Raw genomic sequence first — 24,861 nt, 5'->3', positions numbered from 1 at the left:
GACTTAAAAGAATTATACTTGTTCAGAGATTTAATAACCCACCAGAGATTATGTAGCTGGTGAGCCTACGAGAGGCCTTAGGATGTGTGCTCTGTTCTAAAGTCTATGCCAATTGTACAATCCCGTAGGGACAAGATGCAGGAGCAAAGGAGGAGAGGCCTGGAAAGGGAACTGCTGGGGTCAGGCACTCTCCCTAGCGAGTGAGGCAGGCAACCCACGCCTTCTCGGATACAGAGTCACAGAGTCAATTTAGAAAACCAAGATGCTTTCTGACGTCCACTGTGACAGTAGGCGAGGTCCGGGTAGTGGCCACCTGAGTTCTCTAGAGCCTTCATCACTGCATCACCAGCATGGGTGCTCTGACGTGCTGCAGGCTGACGTTGGTGTCGGGAGTGACAGATGCCCCAGCAGCTAGTGGCAGAGCGGGAGGTTCTCGTTGCTGACCAAATCTCTGTGGACAGGCACAACCCCTAGGGTCGTCCCCGCGGGCCATCAACGATCTGCGGGTACCGGGAACAGCTGGTCCAGCCGGGACGTGGGTCCATAGGGCGGAGGGCGGGAACTAATCAGGGCGAACTACAATTCCCACAATGCTCCCGGGTCGCAGCCGCGGGGAAGGAGAGGGACCTCAGGTGTCTGCGACCTCGGTGCCTCCGGCCCGGAAGTGCCCGAGGGGCCGAGATGGAGCTGGTGGAGTTGGGCGGTGAGTCGCCGCGTGTGACCGCGCCCACCCTGTCGCCCCAGGCCACAGCTGGGCTATGCACGCCCCGCCCCGAGATCTCTAGTGCCCTCCTGCTGCGGGGGGGGGGGGGGGGGGGGGGCGAGGCGGGCAGATGGAAGGAGTGATGGAGCAGTGGGGGTGGGGAGAGCTAAGTCTAGGTTCTCCGGAAGGATCAAGGGTCTGGAGATCTCTGGGTTTGGCAAGGTTGCCCCCACAGGCGCTGAGTAGGGCTACTGTGGGGTGGGGTTTGGGTGGACCCAAGAAGGGGCCGAGCTGGGTAGGCAACTGAGCTCCCTAGGCTCCAGATTGGCCAAGGGCAGAGTTTGACGTTTAGCGTTGTCTGGGAAGCTTTGGGAAGCTCTGTGTGTTGTGGGTGGGGTTTGGGTAGATGGTAAAGGGGAGTGTTAGGGGCTATAGGAGACCCTTCTGTCGAGAAGAGAAACTTAAAGGACAGGGCATCAGATGAGCTTTGCTGGGAATAGGTAAAGGAGTGAATTTTGGGATGAAGTGGACAAAAGTATAGGTAAGCTTTTGGGTAAAGTTTGATGGAGGCTAAATTTAGGAAGGGTCGCTTAGAAGAGCAAGGCCCTTACTTGGATATAGGGTTTGGGTGAATTGGGGAGCTGAATGAAGATCTAGAACTCAGACAGCAAAGTTAAGACTTGGATTCTGGTGATGGAAAGGGACAAAACAAGAAAGCAAATTTGGGACTACAGGATGCTGGACCAGTCTGTATCCTGGGGTAGGTAAGAAGACAGAATAACTGGAACGGTGGGAGGGTTGTAGCACAGTGGATCCAAGGGCTTGTTGAAGTCGGGATGACTCCTGGTCAGAAGGCAGCCTCTCATCAATCCTTGTGCTTCTTTAGCTCGGTAGCACCTCTGGCAACTCAGGTGCCATGGCCTTGATTGAAGGAGTAGGTGATGAGGTGACTGTCCTTTTTTCGGTGCTTGCGTGCCTTCTGGTGCTGGCCCTTGCCTGGGTCTCAACACATACCACTGAGAATACAGACCCCCTGCCACAGCCGTCAGGGACCGCAACCCCAGCACAGCCCAGCGAAGCCATGGCAGCCACAGACAGCATCAGAGAGGAGGCCCCAGGGGCTGAGAGCCCCAGCCTGAGACACAGAGGTCCATCAGCACATCCAGAACCTGACACCGAGGTCACAGCAACAGCACCACCTCCTGACTCCCTGCAGGAACCCCTAGTGCTACGGTTGAAATTTCTCAATGACTCTGAGCAGGTGGCCAGGGCCTGGCCTCAGGACACCATCGGCTCCTTGAAAAGGTAAGCTGGGAAGAGGGTAAGAACAGAATCCTAAAAATGGGGTGGGTGACTATAAAAGGGCCACTAGAGATATCTGAAGCTCACCCTTATTTTCTGTTTGAGAAAACTGTCTCCTCTGGACACTTACACCCTATAGCTGTTAACCTGTTCAAACCTGCCCCCCAGAGGCCAGGATCTGGGTGCTTTGTAGAGTACAGGGGTGAAGGTTGGGATCGGTCCTCAGAGCAAAGGACCAGGACTTCCTGAGGCCTGCTCTCTTACCCAGGTCCCTCTCTCCTCAGGACCCAGTTTCCAGGCCGGGAACAGCAGGTTCGACTCATCTACCAAGGCCAACTGCTAGGAGACGACACCCAGACACTGGGCAGCCTCCACCTCCCCCCCAACTGCGTTCTCCACTGCCACGTGTCCACGAGAGTCGGTCCCCCACATCCCCCTTGCCCACCAGGGTCAGAGCCCGGCCCCTCCGGGCTGGAAATCGGCAGTCTTCTGTTGCCCCTGCTGCTTCTGCTGCTGCTCCTGCTTTGGTACTGCCAGATCCAGTACCGGCCCTTCTTTCCCCTGACAGCCACCCTGGGCCTGGCCGGCTTCACCCTGCTCCTCAGTCTCCTGGCCTTTGCCATGTATCGCCCGTAGTGCCTCCACGGGCTTTTGGCAGCGTAGCCAGCCCCTCTGGACCTCAGTCCCCAAGGCGCAAAGGGAGCTGCTGTCTGCCCAGGCCCACCTCACCCACTGCCTGCCTTTTCCCACTCCCCTGGAGCCCAGCCTTGCATCGCAGAGGACTCCAGGGCTTAGCGGAGGCTTCTCCCTGTGATCTTCATATCTTGGGGCCATCTTCTGGGGCTGCTGGCTCTCAGCCTTCGCAGACAGTAGGTTCTTCTGGATCAGGCACTTGCTGTCGCTGCCTTGGCCCGGCACAAAGCCGGGCCACCCCACTGAGCCCATCTTAGTGTGCTGCCAGAGGACCTAGGTACGTCTAGTTCCAAAGAGCTGCCGTGGCTGAGTTGGGGACCGATGGACTGGGAGACTGGTGAAGGGGAGTTGAGAAAAGCGGAGCTGTTTTCTGGAATTTTGTGCAGATTAAAGAAACTGTGACGTTTTCATTCCCAGTGTGTCTGTGCGGGGCTTGAGGGTGGGGAGCCCTTGTTCTGGGAGAACGGGACCTGCCCTAGGTCCTGTGTGCGCAAACTGCCCAGGGCTGGATAGCGGACCATCGCTTTCCGCATCATTACCGCAGGTTTCAGGCCAGGCTCTATGGCACCGCCTCCACAGCCGCGCGCGCACTTCCCGGAAGCTGGGGGCGGGGCCCACGGCTCCCCCGCTCGCAGCGCCTGCCGGGAGCCACGTCTCCGCTGCCTGGCACTGAGCTGCGATTGGCGTCTGGGGGCGATCCGGGGGCTGCTGGGAAGATGGCGGACTCGGTGGCCCGCTGATGAGGAGGCCACGGGGGGAGCCCGACTCCCGGGCCCCGAGACCAACTGAGAGAGTGACCTACGCGGGGCCCGGGGAGTCATGTAGGGTGGCGTCTGCGGGGAGGGTCGCGGGAGGGTGGCGGGAGCTGGTGTTAGCGACAGTGGCCACGGGCTGCTGGCCTCCCAGGGCCGGGACAGGGTGTGGGGGCCTCTCCCGCGGACAGCACCGACCCCGCGCCTTGGCAGACGGCGCACTGGGGCCCAGCGCGCGCCCTGCGAGTTTGCGCTGTGTTCTCATTTCACTGGTGAGGAGACTTAGGCAGAGAGGCGGAGACACTTGTCCAAGGTCACGCAGCTGGTAAGTGGGAGCGCCCAGCATGGGACCCAGCACCGTCCGGCTTCAAAGCTCGCGTTCCGCCCACCCCGCCGCCGCCTCCAGCGAGAGGGGAGGTGGTCTGCAGGGCGCGTCGCCGGGACCACCGGGGCTCCAGGCTGGGTGTGACCACTAACCCTGTGAATGACCTCGGGCTTTAACCTCTTCGTCGCTCTGGGCCTTGTTTCTCCACCTGTGAAATGAGGTAATGCCAGCCCCGCGACTCCTCATCAGCGTGCACGGAGCATCGAAGGAGATGTGTATGTGAAATGTGTATAGAGCTGCACCGAGCACACTTAAAGAATTAGGATTTCTTTAGGAAGGAACGGGGAAAGGGAGCATGGTGGGGAAGAGTTCCAGAGCAGGCCCTCTGGGTTAGTTTTGCTTCAGGCCCTTTGGGTGGGGAGTGAGGTAAGGACTAGATAGCTATTTCCCCTTGGAGGAAACCTCACCCGGTTTTCTGGGCCACCCCTCAGGGTCTCCATCACCCACCTCCATGCTTCGAATCCTGCTCTCTGCCCAGAATTCCCCTGCTCGGCTGTCTGGTCTGCTGCTTATCCCGCCAGTACAGCCCTGTTGTTCGGGGCCCAGCAAGTCGGGGGACCGGCCTTTTGGAGGAGGCCCTGTGCAAGGCCTTCAACGGCTTCTGGAACAGGCACGGAGCCCTGGGGAGCTGCTGCGATGGCTGAGCCAGAACCCCACCAAAGTGCGAGCTCATCACTACCCTGTGGCCCTTCGCCGTCTGGGACAGCTCTTGGTATCTCAGCCTAGGCCCTCCCCTGTGGAGCAGGCCACACTGCGGGACTTGAGTCAGCTCATCATCCGAAACTGCCCCTCCTTTGACGTGCACACCATCCATGTGTGTCTACACCTTGCAGTCTTACTTGGTGAGGAGGGTGTCGGAAGGTGTGGGTGTTTAGGGAAGAGTAGTGGAAGAGCGAGCAGAGGACTCTCAGATTCCCACCTAGTAATGGCACCTCCCCAAGCACACATGCTGAGTCCTCTGATGGATGATCCTCATGGTGGATGTCCAAGTCAAACAACATTCTGCCTCTGCTGGATACTAGGTTCCTTCTAATACAGCGCTCTAGGAAGCCACAGCGCTTTGTTAGACTTGGCACAAGGTGACTTGTCTAAGGCTTTCCCCACACACTGTTGATACATCATGCTCACGTGACCACCTCTCTCCACTGAAATCAGTACACCTTCCCACTCAAGAAATGAAGACGAGGAAGTTGGGGACTCATTCGTTCCACTTGGCAAGATAGCACACCACAGCTTTCTTACTAGGATGGTCTTTGTCCCTCTCCCTCCCAGGCTTCCCATCAGATGGACCGCTCCTGTGTGCCCTGGAGCAGGAGCGAAGGTCCCGCCTTCTTCCAAAACCACCCTCCCCACATCAGCCTACCATCCATGGTGGGCAAAGGTTGGAAATGGCCCTGAGCTGCCCCCATTTCCTGCGGTACCCTCGTCAGCATCTGATCAGAAGCCTGGCAGGTGCCGAGGGTTAAAAGCAAAAGGGAGGCAAAGGGATGAGATGGAGCCGCTGGGATAGAGTTCCTGGGCTGGAGCGCAGTCTAGCCCCCAGCAGCCTTCCTTGAAGGCACAGTATGACAGGCTGTTCTTCACAGAGGCAAGGCCAGAAGAACTGACTCCTCATGTAATGGTGCTTCTGGCTCAGCACCTGGCCCGGCACCGGTTGCGGGAACCCCAGCTTCTGGAAGCCATTGCTCACTTCCTGGTGGTTGAGGAAGCCCAGCTCAACAGCAAGGTGGGCTGGCCTCCCACCCTCCCCTGCTTCTCTGAGTCATCCTCAGCTGCTCGATCGGGCCCAGCTCCCATCCAGCTTGTCTGGCTTCTGTAGCAAGCATTCTACCCAGGCTGTGTTCTGTGTCCAGGACATCTGTCTCTGCTTACTGGTTGTCCAGTTCCCATAATCAGTATAGTAGTATGTCTGGAGCCCTGAAACTCTCCAAAGCTCCTGCACAGCAGCCTAGCTCCATAGGATCCACTCCTACAGAGAGATCTACAGGCCATACACTCCCCTGCCCCCAGTTATGTCCCTTCTGTGAAAATACTGCTTATGTTGCAGAACTTAGAGTGTGTGCTGGTATAGAGGGCATTCTGCCTTGAAAATTACTGATAGAACCAGGCCTCCCTGAGATTGTGCCTATCAAACATGCCAGGGAACTTGGCATGTGCCTCTAATCCTGGCAGAAGCAGAGAAAGGTGGATCTCTGAGTTTGAGGCCAGCCTGATCTGCATAGGGAGTTCCAAATTAACCTGAGACAAATTAACCTTCTTTGTCTCAGAAGACCCTGAAAAAAAGCAAAGCAGTGTTTGCTGCTGGATGCCGCTGCCTTTTTCTGCAGGTGGTACAGAAGCTGGTTCTGCCCTTTGGGAGGTTGAACTACCTGCCTCTGGAGCAGCAGTTCATGCCCTGTCTTGAGAGGATCCTGGCTCGGGAAGCAGGGGTGGCACCCTTGGCCACAGTCAACATTTTGATGTCACTGTGCCAGCTACAGTGCTTGCCTTTCAGAGCCCTGCAGTTTGTCTTCTCCCCCAGTTTCATCAACCACATCAATGGTATGCAGACAGGATGGTTGGTGGGGCCAAGGGCTGCAGGGCAGGGGTGTGCCCAGGTGTCAGCGGCCCAGTGTCCCCCAGTCCCTGCTTCCCCACAGGCACCCCTCCTTCTCTGATTGTGCGACGCTACCTCTCTCTACTCGACACCGCCGTGGAGCTTGAACTCCCAGGGTACCAAGGCCCCCGCCTTCCCCAAAGACAGCGAGTGCCCATCTTCCCACAGCCCCTCATCACTGACCGTGCCCGCTGCAAATACAGGTGGGCCAGAGGAGGGGCAGCCACAGGAGCACAGAGTAGGAAAGCCAGAGCCCATGTCTCCTAACAGAAGAATAGCCTTGAGGCAGCAAAGGGCCTTTGCAGGGTGGCAGTGCTCAGCAGGTACAGGGGCCTTCCCTCTACCACTGTCCTTTCTCCTCAGTCACAAGGACATAGTAGCCGAGGGGCTGCGCCAGCTGCTAGGAGAAGAAAAATACCGCCAGGACCTGACTGTGCCTCCGGGCTACTGCACAGGTGAGGTGTGGATGGATGTGGGTGGCCAGCAGTCTAAAGCCAGCACAAGGCTAAGGCCTGTCTGCCCTGCAGACTTCTTGCTCTGTGTTGGTAGTTCTGGTGCTGTGCTGCCGGTGAGGACACAAGACCCCTTCCTGCCCTACCCACCACGGTCCTGCCAACAGGACCAGGCTGGCTCTAACCCCACAACACAACACTCCACCCAAAGGTAAGGAAAATGAAATGGTTGGGGAGTCTTTGGCTACTGGGCCAACAGCAACCTGAGCCAAGTCCACTCTACTTCAGGGTGGTGCTGATGCTGCGAGAACGCTGGCATTTCTGCCGGGATGGCAGGGTGCTTCTGGGCTCTCGTGCTCTGAGGGAGCGGCACCTGGGCCTGATGGGCTACCAACTCCTGCCGGTGAGAAGTCCTGTCCCACCCCACCCATATGTATATTAAGAGCTAAGCCACTGTAATCTTCTGTCTTCTCTCTGCAGCTGCCATTTGAAGAACTGGAGTCTCAGAGAGGCCTGCCCCAACTCAAGAGCTACCTGAGGCAGAAACTTCAGGCCTTAGGCCTCTGCTGGGGACCTGAGGGTGGGTGAGGGAGTACAGACAGGGCTCAGGATGGAACCCCTATTGGGGAGGGGGCAATTTGCACTTTGGCTCCCTGTTGGCTTTTTCATTAAAATCCCTTTCCTTCCCCATGGTGAGTCTCATTTCTGGACCAGGGAACAGAGCTGGGCCGCATCTCTTTCTGTTCATGACCCCCACTAACAAAGACAGAAGACCAGGCCTAGGTTGGGGTTGAAGCACTTTACTGCAGGGTGGGGAGAAGGGGGCTTTAAATTATTCACTTAAATAAAAATGTGGAGGGGTAGGAGGGGAGCCCCAGCCCCCAACCCCTGTCCCCTACCCATTAGTCCCTCTGCTATGCTCAGGACAGCAGCTACACAGGCATGGGCATCTCGTTGTACTCATCCACACCTTCACGCTCATCAAACACTGGCTCTGCCTCATTAGCATCCAGCTGTGAGAGGAATGGAAGTGTTGACCTTTATAGAACCACGGAAGAGAGGAGTGGAGGAGAGAGAGAGAGAGAGAGGGGAAGGGATGCTTACACATTTCATTTCTCGCTCGGTGAAGATGCGGGTAAGTACCACCATGCGTAGTGGCACTGTGAGGATGAGGATGAAGGGGAAGGCCAGGGAGGCGGCTGTGGACATGACTGCCCAGAGCAGGGCCAGGCACAGTAACTGCAAGGCAGTGAACAGGTGCATCCGCATGGTCCGAACCTGGGGGCAGAGAGGAGGCGAACCTAGACATATATCCCAGCCAGCCACAAGAACCAGGACCCTCCTTCCTCTCTCCTGGGAGATGAACTACCACAGGGGTTTCTAGAGCTACTATGTACAGGGAGGAGACACACAGTCTGGCTGAGGTGGGGTTCTGCACCCCTTGAGTGCAGGAACTTACCTTCTTGACGTAGGTAACATCTGGGTGGTGTTTGGGTGGCATGAGTAGCAGGTGCAACCGCTCATAGAATTGGATCCCATTAAGGGAAGTAACTCCCATGTATAAGAAAATGCCAAAGAGTACAGCCAGGGGGATCTGTCGCAGTAGGTCCCCAATGACCATGGAGAGGCCTGGGAAAGGAAAAGAAACAGTTGGTTCCCTCCAGTGAAGCTGGGGACCTACAGGAAAGGTGAGGTTCAGAGTAAGGGCAGCATACCTACAAGCAGGGCCACCAGCAGCCCTGTTACCCGCTGTTCCTTGACCTCCTGAATCTTGGGTTTGTCTCCAGGTGCCACAGCCTTGCTCATGACAGTGAGTGCATTGGCATGAGTGACAGAGCGGACTGTGGCAGCAGCCAACCAAGGAAGGCCAAAGAGGGCACAGATGCCACCCATGGCTACAATGAGCAGCAGGTCCAGGTGGAAACCAGAGCCCTTCTGCAGCATCCGCTCTTTCTTGGAGATGATCAGCCTGGGGGAGGAGAGGCACTGTGAACCCCAGGGCACCCACAGCATGGGAGATCATATCATTCCAGCAGGTCCCAATTGGTTCTGGTGGACTCTGTTCGTCCCACTGGAACTCCATCATAGAACTGAACTTGTATCCTTAGCTTGTATCTTACAGGATTCCTCTAAGCTCTGCTAGGCTAGCTTGCAATGTGTGTGCCCTGTCCCACCTCAGCTAACGTCAGTGATGCTTCTGTTGCCTGCAAAAGAAGCTGGTTAGCTGGCATCCAGGGTCCCCTGAGGTCCTTGCCCCATGGAGATGGATCCTATACTGTATCTCTGAGCCTGGCTGAGGACTCTGGTCCCTTAGCTAGGATGGCTCACGTGGTGATCTGTGTCTCCATGAAGATAAGGATGAACACCAGGACAGCAGGCAGCAGGCTGGCCACCATCATCCACACGGGAAAGGGGCTCTTTTCTCCAAGAGGGTTGATGACCCAGCCCCGCTTGTCTGGGGCTGTCACGGAGAATCCACTAGGCACACTCAGCTTCTGCAAGGCAGAGGGAGTGTGCTGTTACAGAGGGTACTCGGTGGAGCATCAGAACCCAAGGTGGTGGAAACAGCCCAGTAGCACCTTGCTGCTACTTGTGCAATGCCTCACCTGGGTGTAGGTGTCCTCAATACTGTAATCCACAAGCACCATGATGAGGATCGCGATGGGCACCCCGAAGTCCCCAATTACCCGCCGGATCTAAGAGGGCAAGCACCATGCTCAGAGACCTCTTATCCCATGCAACTCCCCCATACTTCCAAGTCATCCCCTTCCTGTCCTCAGCTCCTCCAGTCTGCAATCCTACATACCCGGCCAGGGAAGAACCGGCTGTTCTTGAATTTGCGAAGGAAGAAGGCGATGAAGAAGGTGCCAGCCATCAGCACCAGCGATAGCAAGGCCGTGTTGGGCTGGCCCCGGGGCTTCTCTGGTCCAGACTGCATGGCTGTGCTGCCGTTGTCTGGCACCAGCATGGTTGCTGTCCAAGTCATATTGCCACTGCTGCTGTCTGCCTCTGAGTCGTTGGAGACTGAGCAGCCATGGAGAGGGTGTTCCTGGAAGATCTGGGGAGGAGCCACAAAGGACCATGGGCTGAACTGGGGTCAGGGTGGATGTTGGCGAGGTAGAGGAGTTTGGCAAAGGCCAACCTGCCTTCTAGAAGCTTGTCTTACCAGGTTAAGAAAATGACTTAGTGCTTGCTCCAGTAGCACAGATACTAAAACTGGGTACAGAAAAGATCAGAACGGCCCTGTGCAAGGATGGTATGCTGTGCTGCAATGTTCCATATATTCAAAACTCAATCCAGTTTGTTTTTGTTTTTTTAAGACAGAGTTCCTCTGTAGTCTTGGAGCCTGTCCTGGAACTCACTCTGTAGACCAGGCTGGCCTCGAACACACAGAGATCTGCCTGCCTCTGCCTTCCAAGTGCTGGGATTAAAGGCGTGTGCCACCACTGCCTGGCTAATCCAGTTTAAGTTAACACTATCATTCATTCAGTGTCTCAAAGAAAGGTTACAGTCACAAATTCGCATGTACAGGGTCTGACCACAAACATACAAAGTATGAGATGTATGTGTGGAAATTTTCACTTAACTTAGTTCATTTTGCGCAAATATTATTTCTTTACATTTATTTATTTATTTATTTATTTATTTATTTATTTATTTATTTATTTATTTAGTGTGTGTGTGTGTGTGTGTGTGTGTGTATGTATGCAGGCATGCATGTGCCACTCATAGCACCCATGTGGAGATCAGTATGACTTTAGGGAGTCAGTTCTCTTCTACCCATTAGGTAGGTCCCAAGAATCAAACTCAAATCACCAGGCTTGATGGCTGTTAACTTCATCCACTGGGTCATCTTGTTGGCTCTCTACAAATATTTATTTTTTTCCTTTTTGACATAGGGTTTCACTATGTAGACCAGACGGGCCTCAAACTCAGAGATCTAACAGCCTCTGCTTCTGCATCCAGAATGCTGGGCTCAAACGTGTGTGCCACTGTACCCAGCCCCAATATTTTTTTTTAAAATATTTATTTATTTATTATGTATACAATATTCTGTGTGTATGCCTGCAGGCCAGAAGAGGGCACCAGACCTCCTTACAGATGGTTGTGAGCCACCATGTGGTTGCTGGGAATTGAACTCAGGACCTTTGGAAGAGCAGGCAGTGCTCTTAACCTCTGAGCCATCTCTCCAGCCCCCCCAATATTTTTTAATATATCTCAGTAACAGTTTTGTCAGTTAACTTTATGAATTCCAAAAACCCAAATTACATTTCTTTAGATTCATTTTACTATTATGGCATTTAGACTCTGGTTTTTAAACTTTTTAATTTGTTTTGGAGCTGAGGACCAAACACAGGGCCTTGCACGTACTTAGCAAACACTTTACCCCTGAGTTAAAACCCTGGCCCCTATTACAGCCTTCAGAGAGAGTGATCAGGAACCCACTTCTTCACTGGCCAAAGGTTGCACGGTCATGTCCTGAACAGCTTTTTAAATGTCGGTATCTATGGGTAGCAATGTTCTCTTCGTGTAAGTGCCTGTTCAGGGTTTCAGGTTTTTAAAAATGCCAAATATTTTCATAGTCACCTGCATGTAGAAATCTGTAAAATATTCAGAGACTTTGAAAACCAACTGTTTCAGCTCATGTTGAGCAAGCATGACGTATAATAAAGAATTTGAAACTGAAACTGAAGTAAAAGAAAAAGATTTAGTTGAGTCTAGAGAGTCTGGTGTAAGTGTAAGGCTACATGGGGTGGAGAGGGGGCGGAAAGGTCACGGGGAATGGGAGAGAGTCAGAGCCAAAGCTGGGCTCAGGGGCTGAGGGAAGAGGAGGAGCCATGAGCACAGAGGATCAAGGATAGTAACTTCTGAGATTTGTGTGTTAGATATCCAGACTGACTGTGTGTCATCTCTGGGCCCTCATTTTTCCATTCCTGGATTCTAATGAAAGTGCATGTTATCCTTGCTATGAAAAATATGAGTTTTTGAAATACTAATCTGATGTTGTTTGCTGATGACAAGGAGGCCATGGAAGGATGGGGGTGGAGTGAGGGAGCACAGACTGTGGCGTTAGAGCTCAACTCTGCCGCGCTCCCAGCGGCCTTCCTGCTTTCCCAGCTCTTCTAGCCCTCTCTTGATTCCATGTTACTCTGTGCTTCTGAAGAGACGATGCCAGAATTAGCCTGGCCTGTAGTCCAGAAGAAAAAACCAAGATATGAGACAGAAAAACACAATAAAGTGAAGAATGCAAGGAAGGAAGCAACAGGACTCAGTGGGTGAAGGTACTTGATGCCAAGCCTGACAATCTGAGCTCCATCAAAAGGTCAAAGAAGCGAAGCAACTCCTGTGTGCAACCCTGACCCCCTCCACACAGGCACTGTGACCCATGGACACATGCGTGCGTGCACACACACAGAACAAAGACAACCGAATTAAAGCATTCTTCTAAAGACAAGACAGTATGCCCCAGGCTCCTTTGTACCCTACACACACACACCTTGATCAGCTTGTAGAAGGTCTCATAGATGAAGATGAGGGAGATGAGGAAGGCAAAGATCTCCTGGGTGAATCGGGAGACAAAGCGGACCAGGAAGCTCCCCTCCAGAGCCACCATGAGCAGGGCCAGGAACACCAGCCAGAAGCCAATCCACACTCGGCCCACCAAGTACTCCAACTGATTGCTGCTGCAGAACTGAGCAGAAAAGGTGGGGAGCCCTTAGGGTGACAGGAGCTGTGTCCAGGAAGGGCAGTGAAGTGAGAAAGAAGGAGCTCTTACCGAGAAGAAGGCCTCCTCAAACACTAGCAGAGGCCCAGAGAAGCCAATCACCAGCAGTGGTTGAGCCCCGAGCAGGCAGAAGATCACACCTTGGAGTGCTGTGGACATGATCAGCTCTGATACTCCTATCAGGTCCTGTGTCTTCTCTCCTGGAGTGGAAAAGGAACAAGCTCAGTACCTGGTGGCCAAGCCTTATGCCCACCTGCCACCCCCACTAAAGCCTCTCCTTACCTAGTAGGCCCCCAAAAGTGATGGCAGGAGACAGGGCGGCAAAGTAAATGAAGATCACAGCAGCCAGGCACTGAGGGTCAAGTGCATCACGGAAGTCACTCAGGTAGTGGGGGTATCGGCGCCGCACGTCACGGATCAGCCCCCCAAAGGGCCGGCCCGTCCTCCGAAGGGGATCATCTTCAGCTGCACCTGCCACCTCTACCATCTGCAGGAGCGCTGCAACCCAGGCCTCCGTCAGGGTGCCTGTGGAGCCCTCCCTCCCATCCACCCCATCAGGCCCTCCTCTGTGAACACAGACCACATCGGCGCCAGGAGCAACATAGTTGGCCTCCTTTGCCAGGCCCCTACAAGCCCTCTATTGCCCTCAGGCTCCCTTCTTAAGGCAGCATCTCCTGGCCCAGGCCTACATGGGCGTACCCTTATCTTGGGCAGACTTGGGTTCTAGCCCAGCCCCAGGGGGTAACAGGCGGCCCTGCTCCTCTCGCTTCTTTAGCATCTGGCGTTGGAAATGGGCAACAGAACGCAGCAGCTCCTCGCCCTGCACTTCTGAAGGTGGTAGCACCACACTGCAGTCCAGGAAGGCATTGATAGCAGTCAGCAAGTCGTCCCGTTCATCTGCCAGGTAGGCTGCCTCGTGGAATTGCTGCTCAAGCAGATAGGAATCAGGGAGTATACTAGGAGGGGGCCAGACTGGGAACTGGGGCTGTACAAGGTTAGTGGCTGAGATAGGATGCATAGGATCAGATGGAGAAGAAGCTGACCTTGTCAGACATGAGGGTGGAGATGGAGCGGCCAATCTCATGGTAGTCCATGTTGGCACTGCTGGGGCCCAGAAGCAGGAAGAGGAAACGCACGGGTACAGGCACCTCCAGAACTGCATCCAGTTCCACAGCCTCCCGCAGACGCACAAAGGCCATGGTGGGGCGAGAAAGGAACTCCACACAGCCTAGGGATATGGAGCCACCATGGGCAAGAGCAGTTGACAGGAACCCTCTGGTCTCTAAGTCCTAGATGGCCCTGAAGCCCAGCCTCTACTATCCCCTATCTCGTCCACATACCCACTAGGACCACGGTAGCCTCAGCATTCTCGGGGATCTTCTCCAGCAGCTTCAGCTCATGCTTGGACTTGGAGCGGGTAATGCCTGCGGGTGGGGCTGGGGGTGGGAGCTCACGCTAGGGGTTGGGAAGGGAGGAAGAGAACAGAACTCAGTCTAGGCAGCACCTCCCACATGTTCCAGCTGCATCTCCACATTGCTCATATCCTACTGCCAGCCCCTAGACAGGGTTCATTCCCCTTCACCTCTCTATCCACCTCCAGCCGGGTCTCAGGAACACCACTGATGAGCGGCTCCGTGACGTGAGGATCACTCTCGGTCCCCTGGGCATGGTGATGCCCCAGCAGAGAGCCTAGAGAACCCGCTGAGATGTTTCGGGGAAAGGAGAACTCTTTCTCGTCACTTGGGTGGCTGATGGGATGGAGGACAGTGAGGGTCAGGAAAGACAACAGTGGGGCTAGGGTCAGGGAGGCAGGATGTGACGGGGGGTCTTCCTACCCTGATGCCATACCTGTGTTTCAGCAGAAGGGCGCGTAGCACATTGGCTCTATCCTCTGCCTTGATCTGGTCAGAGATGACCATCTGTTCTACCACCTGATGGGCCACCCCAGGCAGGGTCTGCTGATCCAGGTCCAAGAGCACAGCTCCTGCGATAAGGTGGCAGGGAGAGAACCAGTAACAGCAGCGGGGAGCAGATGGGAGGGAAAGTGGGAACAGGTTGGCTCAGCCAGGCAGGGTAGGCCAAGGGTCTGGGCTTGAGTACCACCAGCTCTATTCCTAAAGCTTCTACCACTTTGCCTTTCTCACCTATTTGTCCCCCTCCTTCTCCCCTCTCAGGAATACTGTATGAGGTTGATAAAAACTACCAAGATTTAGTTATCCGATGCCTTATCCCAGGAGCACCCAGCTGAGGTGACCCAGGGCACCCACTACAGCTACATCCTCTTTGCTGTAAGAAACTCATGGTGCTGCCTCCCCATGATGCTCCTAGGGTCCTGGATCCCCCTCATATTCCAGCCAGTCTGTGGCCTTGTCCACATGGCAACCCTGGGGTCAACTGAAAGTTTCTAGACTTCCCCCTTCACTTCTGCTAGCCCAGTGGGTGCTTGCTGGCACCCCAAAAACGTGTAGAAATGGAACTCCTTTCAAAAGCTGCCGGGCCACTTATCTGGCAAGGTCAACTTTCCAGAACAAAGAACTAAGGAATAAACAGACTCAACTGCTCTGAGCAGCCAAAACAGCCTAAGCGATAAAGCTCTCCCTCTGGTGTTTTACTCAAAGCCTAGAAACTTCACTTGCAGCGTGTTTGCTCTTCGTTTGGAAACAATTCCAAGAGCAGAGTTCTCTGTCCTCAGCTGCTAAGAAACAGCCTTTGAAAGAACAACTGGGAGTGATTACCCAACAGGAAGGAGGAAGCAAGTCCACCGGAGTCCTGAGCCTCTGGGTATTTAGTGACGTTCAGACAGCCCTACAGGTTAGGTAATATTCCCAGATCCTCTAAGATGTTAAGAAGGAAGCTGGGTGTGGTAACACATGCCAGTAATTCCAGCCAGCACTCAGGAGGTATGGGCAGAAGGATAAGGAGTTCAAGGCTGGTACCAGCTAAATAGTGAGTTCAAGGCTAGACTGGGCTACTGGAGGTGCCTAAAACAAAACATGCTATAGAAGGCGCATCAGGAATGTCAGATGTTTTTCATCCAAATGCTTTCAAGTCATTTTTAGCTTCAGTTATGGAGGTAGAAGCAAAGGGTTCATACAGCAGGGAAATGGAGGTATACCGTGGGCCAGTGTTCTGCGGAGTTCCAGGAGGCTTCGGAAGGACAGTGAGGCCACATGAGGCTTCCCCCAGCGCTCGGTCTCCTCCTCCACATCCTCCTCAAATTTTATCCAGCGGGCTGTCTCCCGCCACTGAGGCTCCTGGTTTTTGTCCAACAGCAACTCATTCAGCTCCACAAACACCTTGGGGTGAGATGAGAAAATGATGCAGGGAACATAGCCAGAGGCTCCTGGAATCCACCTCAGGAAAAGCAGCACCAGAAGCATACATGACCTAGGGCCATGGTGGATGGTACACGGGCATGTGTGACTTACTAACCAGACATGGGTTTCCCTCATCTGTAAAATATCTACTGTGAAGATTATTCACGGAGACAAGTGGAGTCACCATGCACGGAAGACATGGGCTTCTGGAGACCCACACAAGCCTGACAAGACTAACAGCAACCGAGCGGTGGATGATCTCTGTACTCCCAGCCCTCAGGACACTGGGGCAGAGAGGGCTGAGGCAGAACTGCCTTGTGGTGGAGGCCAGCCTGGGTTCCATAGCAAATTCTAAGCCAGTCTAGACTACAAAACAACAGGGCACAGTCATCTCTATAGGACACTGCCAGGGTGGTAGCAGGAAAGGATTTGCTGAGGGTGGGAACCATCCCTAGCTGGGCAGTGGCCACCTGGGTGTTGTGGGCGTAATGTGTCCCTGGACTGGACACTTGGCACAGGTGTGATTTACATTACAGTGCTATTATACCTCAATAAAAACATTTAAAAAGGAAACCACACTATGTCAAAGTTCAGAGCCCTGCAGTCTGAGATGGGCAGGGTCCCTAAATAACTAAGTGACCTTGGTCAAGGAACAGACCTGGTTTATGGCTGATACCACCTGTACTATTTCTGCTTCACCAGCTGGTGGAAGGCTCAGCTGAGCAGGGAAGCAGGGCTTTGACAATGAAGCACTACATGCAGGCAGCCTGAGGGTTCCGTGTTTTCTCCTGCAGACCACTTACTGCAGCCTGCCAGCAGATGGCCGGGATACACACCTCAGGGAAGGCTCACCTGGCTGAAGGCTCACCTCACGGAACACAGTACTCTACATGAGCCCATACTGCCCTAAGGACGCAGTGGGCAGCTTCCCTATTACAGAGGCAGCTCTGGGGCACCACCATCGGTCTGCCTGGTAGAAGGGGAGGTGATAGAAGACATGATATAGACAGATGTACCTCATGGGGCTTATGGGGGGCCCGCGGTCGTGCCCGAGGTGTGGGGCCAGGCTCTCGACCTTCCCGGGCAGCTTGTGTAGAACCTTTGGCATTCTTCCTCACCAAGTGTCGCCGTACCCCAGGAACATCCTCAAACCGGTGACCTGGGGGTGCAGAGAGGACCAGGATCAATTTCCTCCTTTTCTTACCCTTTGTCCTACCAACAATGAGACTGATTATAGGACCCAGCAAGCACTCACTTTTCATGAGGTCAAGGTCAGCTGTGGCTAGTGTCTGGGCCTCACTCTCATCAGTAGGGACCCTGGGCAGTAGTGCCTGCTCCACCCCTGTCATACTGCCAATTCGTCTTCTCTCCTGAAGGTTGTAACTTCGATGTCCAGGCTGGGCTTTGGTCAGGGGACGTCCTGCAGCACCTCCATCATCACCTCCAGCCGTGCCACTGGCCACCGCTACCATCTCCTCCACCAGCGTTCTGTAGAAAGAACAGCCGTGAGTCCAAAGAGCCCGAGAAGCGCACTTACCTCAGCCCTCCTCATTCCCACTCTTGCAAGGTGGGCACGTGACAAGACTTGAGGATTCTGAGAGCCGACAGCCAGCCAGCATCTGAATCCCAGTTCCAGCCTTTCGGGGTTGTGCAGTGGCCGCAGCCACCCCAAGGCTCATCTCGATATAAACCTTCCTCATAGCACATGCAAAGGCCAGCACTCTTCAGTGTTTTAGAAGGTGAGGTTCTGGAAAAGTAACATTCAGAGCCTAGCATTTATCAATATTAACTCCCCTGCCCTTCCAACCTGGCAGTGGGCTTTGAAACTGTAGCCAGACAGCTATGTTTATGGAGGGTTGAGCCTTGCCCTTCAGATGCACCAGTTCCTGCCCCTACTCCTATCCTCTGCCAATGCCAGCATCCACTCAGCCCACGACCTCGCTATGCCACGGTCTTGCCTGCTTCTCCTTTCCTTCCTCAGTGCCAGGATTTCCTTGCACCTCCCACCTGTTACCCTGCCAGCCTGGCACCCAGTGAGCCTATACACTCACTCTCTAGAGGGACACCATGCCCTTTATTTCCCATAGCACATCACACTGCCTGGTACCCAGAAACAACAGGTCTGTGATAGTCATAACCTTGAGATTTTGTTCAAAGTCATTTCCTCGTGGAAGCCTTCTCTGGCTAGTGCCCCCACACTCCTACCAAGTGCCTGGACTGACTCTGCCTGCGCCCGGTCACTGGACGCAGGGATGTTCTGCTGCCACTTCTGGTGGCAACATCTGCTTTCCAACTGGGTGCACTTGGCAGCTCGAAAAGAAAGAGGGGATTCTAGTGAGTACTCCATCACTGGCCCAGTGCTCAAGCCAGTACTGGGGACGGGAGCAGCTAAGACTGGTAAACCACCCTGTAATCCTTATCAAGGCCAGTAAGCTCCGTCCTGTCATGCTCTCACCTCCCCAAGTAGCTGGGGAGAGGCGGGCCTGGAATCTGAACCCTAGCCTGGTTAGTTCAGGACTCCCGCTTTCTTTCATGCCTCCTCCCTGCTCTAGCAAGGGGAGTGCCTACTCAGAACACTGCTAAGTACAGTCTACTTACCCCGTCTGTGCCCCTTTGGTGGGCCGGGAAGCTGTCTCCTGGTGGGGTATCTGTGTAGGGGGGGATGGGCTTGTTCTCTCTGCCTTCCGTTCTCCACTTTCATCCTCTTGGAGAAAGAACTGCAAGAGGAACCCACAGGGAAAAGTAAAGGCAGGACCCTGCTGACAGCCCCTAGGGCCGAGGCACCACTTACCTGCACTGAAGAAGGTGTAGAGGCAGGGGATGGCTGCTGTGGGGGAGCCCTGGACCCTTCAGCTTCACTGGTTTCATCCTCATCTTCCTCCCCTTCCTCGATTGTAGGGGTCTCCCCAGTGGGAGAGGCTCCAGGGCGCCTCCGAGGTTTCCGTCCTGGGCCCTGGGGAGTCTTGCGGCGGCGGGCATCAGGAGGCAGATGGGTGGACAGTGGATGGTGGATATGGTGGGAGGACTGGCGGTGGTCTGCAGGGAGGAGGGACTTAGCAGCAGGCAAGCACAGCATCCCTCTTTCCAGTCCTGGCCTCTCCCACTAAGACCCAGCCCATTCTCTGTTGGACAGTGCAAGCTGAGCCCTCAGCCCCCCTTTCCCAGCTGCCCTCTCACATTCAAAGTCTTCCTCCCCATAGCTTCGGCCTGGCTCCTCTCCTCCTCGGGATCCAGCCTCCTGCAGGATCTCCTCGAACCGTTCTACACCTAGGGTACGAAGTTCGTCTTCTTCTTGCTCAGGGAACCCAGGTGTTCCGGGGCTCAGGCTTTCAGGCTCTGGCTGTGAGAAGGAACAGATGGGATTCCCTGGGAATTGTACCCAAAGGCCCTAATCTGCTCAAGGCTAGAGATCTAGTGACTCTATCAAACTATCATCTCGGGCACACAAACTGAATCCCACGAGCAGCAACCTAATCCTTCCAACGTAGGGACCTAATCCACATCCCCAGCAACTGCGGCCTCCAACGCCAGGGACCTAGCTTCCCAGCAGCTCACCCCCCAAAAAAACGGCCCAATGAATCCAGGGCAGGCCCACACTAGACTCCTCAGAACTCCTGGTCTAGCCCTTCTGCAACCAGGCAGAATGTGAACTTCCCTGTTCCCGCGGCAGAAGAAATTCCTTTGGCTGGAGGACAATGGCTGAGCTTTAAAAGTAACTTCTGAAGGCATCTAGGCTAACTGCCTCAGAGTAGTTCTGAGTCAAACCTAACCCTGCCTGGACAGAAATGTATGCTCCTGCTTAGCCAGAAAGCCCCCATCCCCTTCATAGCAGCACACATGCCCACCTAGGCTGCACTATCCTCCCCTCACAGCCGGCCAGCCAGCCAGTCCCGCCCCTCACCCCACCCCCACTCCCCCCCACCTGAGTCATCCTGCGGGAGAGCAGCAGCTGACAGCAGGGCCAGGGCAGGCCAGAACTGCAGGAAAGCTCAGGCCGGCTAAGGGACCAGCAGCCTGGCCCAGCAAGCCTAGCAGCACTGGTCCAGCCCCCCTACCCACCACACCCCCAGCAGGTCTCAGCTCCAGGCGCCACCACCAAATATTTGCTCAAGAGCTTCGGGACCTGAAGGGCGTCAGGACCTCCAAAGGCCAGGGTATGCCACCCCTTCCATGGCAGTGCCAGCTGCTACAGCAAGGAAGAGCCAGGGAGAAGGATCAGTCTTAGGGAGACATGCAGGGGTAGAGGTGGGGGGACACAGAAAAAAAAAAGATCCAGGGCAGGCAGGGACGCGGGACTGGAGAAAGGAGGTCCTGCCCAGCCCATCTCTCTGCAGCTCCAGCAGACTCTCCGGAGCACTTGCCCCATTTCCACCAGAAGCAGCTGGGCAGGAGGAAGCTGGTGAGTGAGGGAGCAGCAGCAGGCAGGGAGCAAGAGAGGCACCAGCTCCTGAGGAGCTTGTAGGGTGGGGGAATGGGCCATCTCCTCAAACCTGAGGTTGCAGGAGGAAGTCCATGGCGGCAGGGGTGAACCTGGAAGGGGGAGGGCACCAGCCAGTGTCCCTTCCCAATCACGTGCCCCGATGGGCTAAAGTGACCAATATAATGCGGCTGATTGTGCCACCAGAGTTAATCATTAGACTCCTTAGGAAAATCAGAAGAGGGCCATGTGGGGTAGTGGCTACATCGGGGAGGGGGGGTAGGGCGGGCCTGGATGGCACGTGGGCCAGGGGCGGGGCCAGTCACTGCCGGCAAGCTCAGACTAGAACTCTGGTGTGTAGAACTTCTTGTGGGGGCCTATACAGTTAATACCCAGTCAGAGAGGGTAACAGGGCTTAAGATCTAGGGCCCTCAAACTTCTATCCAACTACTCCTAAACTGGTTTCAACTCCTCAGAAAAATGGAGACCACCTGTCCCTCCCCTTCCCCATTTCAGCACCCTCATGCTCTCAGCAAAGTCTGGGTATGGATGGCAGTGCCTCTCAATCCAACGCAGCTTCTTTTTTGTAGTTTCTGCACCCCACCCACACCCCACTGGAGCCTGGGCCAGCTCACCTGCAGGCTGGGCTTACCGTGTGCAAAGAATCTGCGCCCGAGGCGGGGCGCCTGGGGGCGCTGCTCATGGCCAAATCTTAGCCCTTTTCGCTGTCGCTTCGGCTTTCAGGGCAACAAGGTGGAGGCATAACCTGAGTAGGGAAAAGGGCTAGTCACCATCGGGGAAGAGTAGACCAATCCCCAGCCCAGCTCGAGAACGTAGAGGAGCCTCAGCCGTCTGCCACTTTAGTGTCTCCAACTATACCAGATCCTTCTAGACTATGAAGGACCTCATAGTAGCTCTCAGAGGTAGCAAGAACAAAGAGGAGAGTTAGGTATAGGAAAAGAAGACCAAAGAGTTGGACTGCAGATAAGGGGCTGGTTGGCTGGCACAAAGACAGTAGAGAGAACAGAAGCAGAAAGGGAAGAGGCAACAAAAATGAGGCAGGAAGGAGTCAAGGCCCAGCCCTGGAAAGAAAGCAGAAGAGACGAGGGAGGGAATGGTAAAGAACAGAAGGATCAGGAGTGAAGGGCCAGCCGGGAACAGAAACCAGGGGCTCCTGGAGGTGAGCCTGAGACACCCCACAGAGCAAGAGGGGTGTGGAGGCCAGGGTGGCTGGCTTCCCAAAGAGAAAAAAAGAGGACCAGAAAGAACTTTGGAGAAAACCCAAAAGGGAAAGCAGAGGGCCTGCAAGTAAGGAGGTGGTGCCCCCACAGGGCAGGCCAACCAGCAGAACGACCAGCCTAGGCATAGGACAGACGCAGGCTCCCCAGCGCAGCTCCACTTACTCAGTAGGACGAAGGACAAACGAAGGGACTGGACAGTGGGGCTTATAATGGGGGAGGGGCACGTGACATCGTCAAGGGGGTGGGCACAAGAATCCTGAGGGGCAGTCTCTATTACTCCCCTCCCTAGCCCTGGGCCAGGAAAATCTGAGTGGCAGGGCAGCCCTCCTGACAGTGACTATAGGGTGTGAGCTCTGTGAGGGGGGTGGAGGGAACCCAGCCAGTGCAAACTGGGGTACCCATTCCTAGTGAAGGCACCACCCAAGGCTCTCCAAAGGTAGCTAAGCTAAGCTGTTGAAGTGCTGCTGGGAAGTTGGGGTTGTCTGACTTATGGCTACCTTGGCAGTGAGACAAGTTAGTACAGGGTCAAAAAATAGAGATCTTGGGGGGAATCAGCCCAGGGTGGGGAGTCTGGGCTACACATTCCTGGCAAGAACTCCAACTCAGCTGACTGATCTTTCCACCTCCCCCCTCAGACGGCCTTCGGCCAGGGCCGGCCAGTGTGGGGGAGAGGTGCCAGGGAGGGGACCTGGTCTAGGAGGGGTATAGCGAATCTGTCCTCAGCACCTGCAGGTGCTCACTCCCACCTCCAGGCTTCGCCCTCATGTGTGTTCCTCCACCAAGCCCTCCTCCCTTTACCCATGCGCTCCCACTCCTCCCCCGCGGTCGTAGAATACAAAGCAGCCTCTGTCCAGAGCATCGGTGCCGATAATCCTAGTGGGGGCACATTCCCCGGACCAGCCCCGACGGGCCCAAAGGATTAGCATCTCTCCCCCAGCCCAAGAGATTAGCAGTCCGGACCCCCACTTGGGCATTAACCTTATTCCCCAAGTGAATTTGTACATTCCACAGCTCTTGGCTGTGGGGCTGGTGGGGGCGGAAAGAGTTTGATAAAGTGGACCCAGATTTGAGGCAGCACTGCCTCCACACCCAGCAAGGAGTTTCCTAAACAGAGAATGGAGCCCCCTAAAAATCAAACTTCAGGCTCTTCTTTCCCATCCTCACCCAGTTGCTCCCCCTTCTGTCTGACCTCTTGTCCTGCCCTGACCCGCCAACCCCCTTTCAGGGCTCCGTTTTCCAATTGCGAGATCCAGGCGATTGAGATCCTGGGCAACCCCAAAACTGGCAAGTTTCGGGGGAAAAGGGTAGTCTGGAACCCTCCCTGGAGTGAGAGAACAAGCTGAAGGCAGCAACACTCTGAGACTACCCCCTTCTGGTAACAGGGGGCGCGGCACCCTGGCTTTAGGTAACTCTTAAAAGGCGGACCCCGGGATCTCGTTTCGGAGAGGTACTCCCATTCACCTCCCCATCCTTCTCTCCCTAAGACCTCGCTCCCTGCGCCCCAGTCTCCGCCCTTTCCTCCACTTCCACTCCCTCGGCGCTCGAGTCTCCAGTCCCCCCCGCCTCCTTCGCGGCCCTCCCCCTCCCCCACCTATTTGCTTACCCGCTAGCTCTGGATTTCGTGTCCCGGGGGTCTCCGGGTCTCCCCTGATCCTCCGGAACCCTCGCGCGCTCCCGACGACTTCCCGGTGCCCACCCCGGGGCGCGCCCCCGCCGCTCCCAACTTCTCCCAACTCAACTTTCCCCCGCGCCGCGGGCAGGCCAGCCTCCAGCGTGCGCGCCCCCCGCAGAGCGCCGTGCGCGGCCCCGGCACAGCTAGCTGAGTGGTGGAGAGAGGCCGCTGAGACTCTGCGGCGGGAGCGCGCTCCCAGGCACAGCCCGACACTGCCGGCGCGGCACCCCGGCAGTCCCCCACCATCACCACGCCTGCAAAACCTCCGGGGACGCCCTCTTTTGGTCTAGTGAACTACCTCTGGGAGGAAAGGAGTCAGTTTCACGTTGGGGATCGAGAGAGGGCCAGGAAATGGAGGCTCAGGGACTTGAACAACAGATTCTCTGGCGTTAAGGCTCAGCAGGGCTCCTGCCCAATCAAACCCACTGCCTTCAAGAAAGCCCTGGTGTCTGCTTGAGAGAACGGATGGCACACGAATGTGAGGGGTAATGATGCTAGAGTTGGGTGACCGTGACCCTGAACTGATAAAAAACCTAACGACTTGTTGAGGACTGACTCACTTTCGCTCGAACTGCCTCTGCCCTGAATGGAACCCTATTCGCAGTCGACATCTCTATTTTAAAGACCTTAGTGTGTCATCCTGTTTTCTCAACTAAACCAATTATTTCAGATAAAGAATGCACTTTATGCGTCTTCAGTCTGCCACGTGGGCAATTCACAGTATTGTTTATGCAAAAGCACTCAGATTTTAAGTAAGTTAATAACAAATGGTTAGCGTTACTCTGGTTCCGGCGCTGAGGAATGCTGTTTGGGGCCGTTTTCGCCCAGTTCACAGCCCTCAAGAACGCAATCATGAGACAATTAGAGAGCAGAGCAAGAAAATCTATAATCAGCTCCTTTATGGGGTGAGGTAAAGGCTGCTTGCTGCAAGTGTAGCATCTGTCTGTGGTCTTGTCTTTGAGGGGAGTAACTGACCTGCCAGTCCTCGTGGACCACACCCTGGCTGACTCCAGTGGGCCTGCTCTGAAGACTGGGATCTGGGGGACACCCAGGCTCCAGTCAGCTGGCCTCGGCATGTCAAAGTGGAGCCTCTGGAGTCCGGTGGCTTTCGAGACGATAAAATGGGCCCAGCAGAAAGAGGGGTCTCTGGCGTGTGTCCCTCCACTCAAATCCAGCCTCTAATGGGGCACACCTGTCTCGCTGCCCAGCCCTGTGGTCAGCTGGTCCCTGTGAGGTCATCAGCAGTAAGACATCGCTCAGAGTCATTCCCCAATCAGTCCTGGGGTCACCAGGTGGCCTAGGGAGAGGTGGAAACTAGTGCTGAAGCTGTCAGGAGGTCGCTGGCGACTCAATACACTCAACCAGGTCAGAGCCGGGCCAACAGCGCCCGGGATCTAGGCCGTCAAACGCAAACTTCAAGCGGAGTACCCCACCCCCTCCCTCACTGTATTCTGGAACGCGTAGTCCCGGAGCGGCCCTTTTCTGGAAGGCTGTGAGAACAGAAAAGGCATAATAACAAGAGCGGGGCACACTGGGAACCTCCGCTCCTTGGCGGAGACGCCCGGAAAGCGGACACGCGGTGCTTTCTGGGAGTTGAAGTTTAAGG

The 24,861-nt window shown here is 55.2% G+C and overlaps 3 protein-coding genes across 12 annotated transcripts; 2 read left to right on the top strand and 1 right to left on the bottom strand.

The window, feature by feature from the left end:
* Positions 1–603: 603 nt before the first annotated feature.
* Positions 604–3,093, top strand: Tmub1 (transmembrane and ubiquitin like domain containing 1). Of its 3 annotated transcripts, none has more exons than XM_057777176.1 (3): positions 604–703; positions 1,590–2,008; positions 2,290–3,093. In XM_057777176.1, the coding sequence occupies exons 2-3, from the start codon at positions 1,620–1,622 to the stop codon at positions 2,639–2,641; spliced, it is 741 nt and encodes a 246-aa protein (XP_057633159.1). In that variant the 5' UTR covers positions 604–703; positions 1,590–1,619; the 3' UTR covers positions 2,642–3,093. The 3 variants fall into 3 exon arrangements, with proteins under 3 accessions (XP_057633159.1, XP_057633168.1, XP_057633150.1); XM_057777185.1 differs by lacking the exon at positions 604–703 and adding an exon at positions 1,010–1,467; XM_057777167.1 differs by lacking the exon at positions 604–703 and adding an exon at positions 1,011–1,463.
* Positions 3,094–3,330: 237 nt separating this feature from the next.
* Fastk (Fas activated serine/threonine kinase) lies at positions 3,331–7,592 on the top strand. 3 transcript variants are annotated; one of them, XM_057792639.1, is made up of 10 exons: positions 3,331–3,519; positions 4,267–4,677; positions 5,108–5,287; positions 5,422–5,561; positions 6,163–6,376; positions 6,475–6,634; positions 6,795–6,886; positions 6,959–7,094; positions 7,172–7,286; positions 7,364–7,592. In XM_057792639.1, the coding sequence occupies exons 1-10, from the start codon at positions 3,438–3,440 to the stop codon at positions 7,469–7,471; spliced, it is 1,638 nt and encodes a 545-aa protein (XP_057648622.1). In that variant the 5' UTR covers positions 3,331–3,437; the 3' UTR covers positions 7,472–7,592. The 3 variants fall into 3 exon arrangements, with proteins under 3 accessions (XP_057648622.1, XP_057648641.1, XP_057648632.1); XM_057792658.1 differs by lacking the exon at positions 3,331–3,519 and adding an exon at positions 3,533–3,775 and having other exon boundaries at positions 7,364–7,591; XM_057792649.1 differs by lacking the exon at positions 3,331–3,519 and adding an exon at positions 3,533–3,995 and having other exon boundaries at positions 7,364–7,591.
* A 61-nt stretch (positions 7,593–7,653) lies between these two features.
* Slc4a2 (solute carrier family 4 member 2) lies at positions 7,654–24,730 on the bottom strand. 6 transcript variants are annotated; one of them, XM_057792605.1, is made up of 23 exons: positions 24,448–24,730; positions 20,995–21,108; positions 19,103–19,265; positions 18,717–18,961; positions 18,524–18,642; positions 17,181–17,413; positions 16,942–17,084; positions 15,724–15,904; positions 14,457–14,592; positions 14,191–14,356; positions 13,949–14,063; positions 13,652–13,836; positions 13,308–13,533; positions 12,891–13,106; positions 12,660–12,808; positions 12,381–12,575; positions 9,690–9,941; positions 9,490–9,579; positions 9,212–9,378; positions 8,599–8,852; positions 8,343–8,512; positions 7,988–8,161; positions 7,654–7,896 (listed from the first exon to the last, which is right to left on the bottom strand). In XM_057792605.1, exons 2-23 carry the CDS (start codon positions 21,043–21,045, stop codon positions 7,816–7,818), a joined length of 3,711 nt encoding a protein of 1,236 aa, XP_057648588.1. In that variant the 5' UTR covers positions 21,046–21,108; positions 24,448–24,730; the 3' UTR covers positions 7,654–7,815. The 6 variants fall into 6 exon arrangements, with proteins under 6 accessions (XP_057648588.1, XP_057648577.1, XP_057648567.1 ...); XM_057792594.1 differs by lacking the exon at positions 24,448–24,730 and adding an exon at positions 24,231–24,426; XM_057792584.1 differs by lacking the exon at positions 24,448–24,730 and adding an exon at positions 23,187–23,342.
* Positions 24,731–24,861: the final 131 nt, after the last annotated feature.

The sequence above is a fragment of the Chionomys nivalis genome, chromosome 1 (genome assembly GCF_950005125.1).
Source record: "Chionomys nivalis chromosome 1, mChiNiv1.1, whole genome shotgun sequence".
Lineage (NCBI taxonomy): Eukaryota > Metazoa > Chordata > Mammalia > Rodentia > Cricetidae > Chionomys > Chionomys nivalis.
The sequence above is the reverse complement of the archived record's forward strand: the minus strand, read 5'-3'. Positions and strand labels throughout refer to the sequence as shown.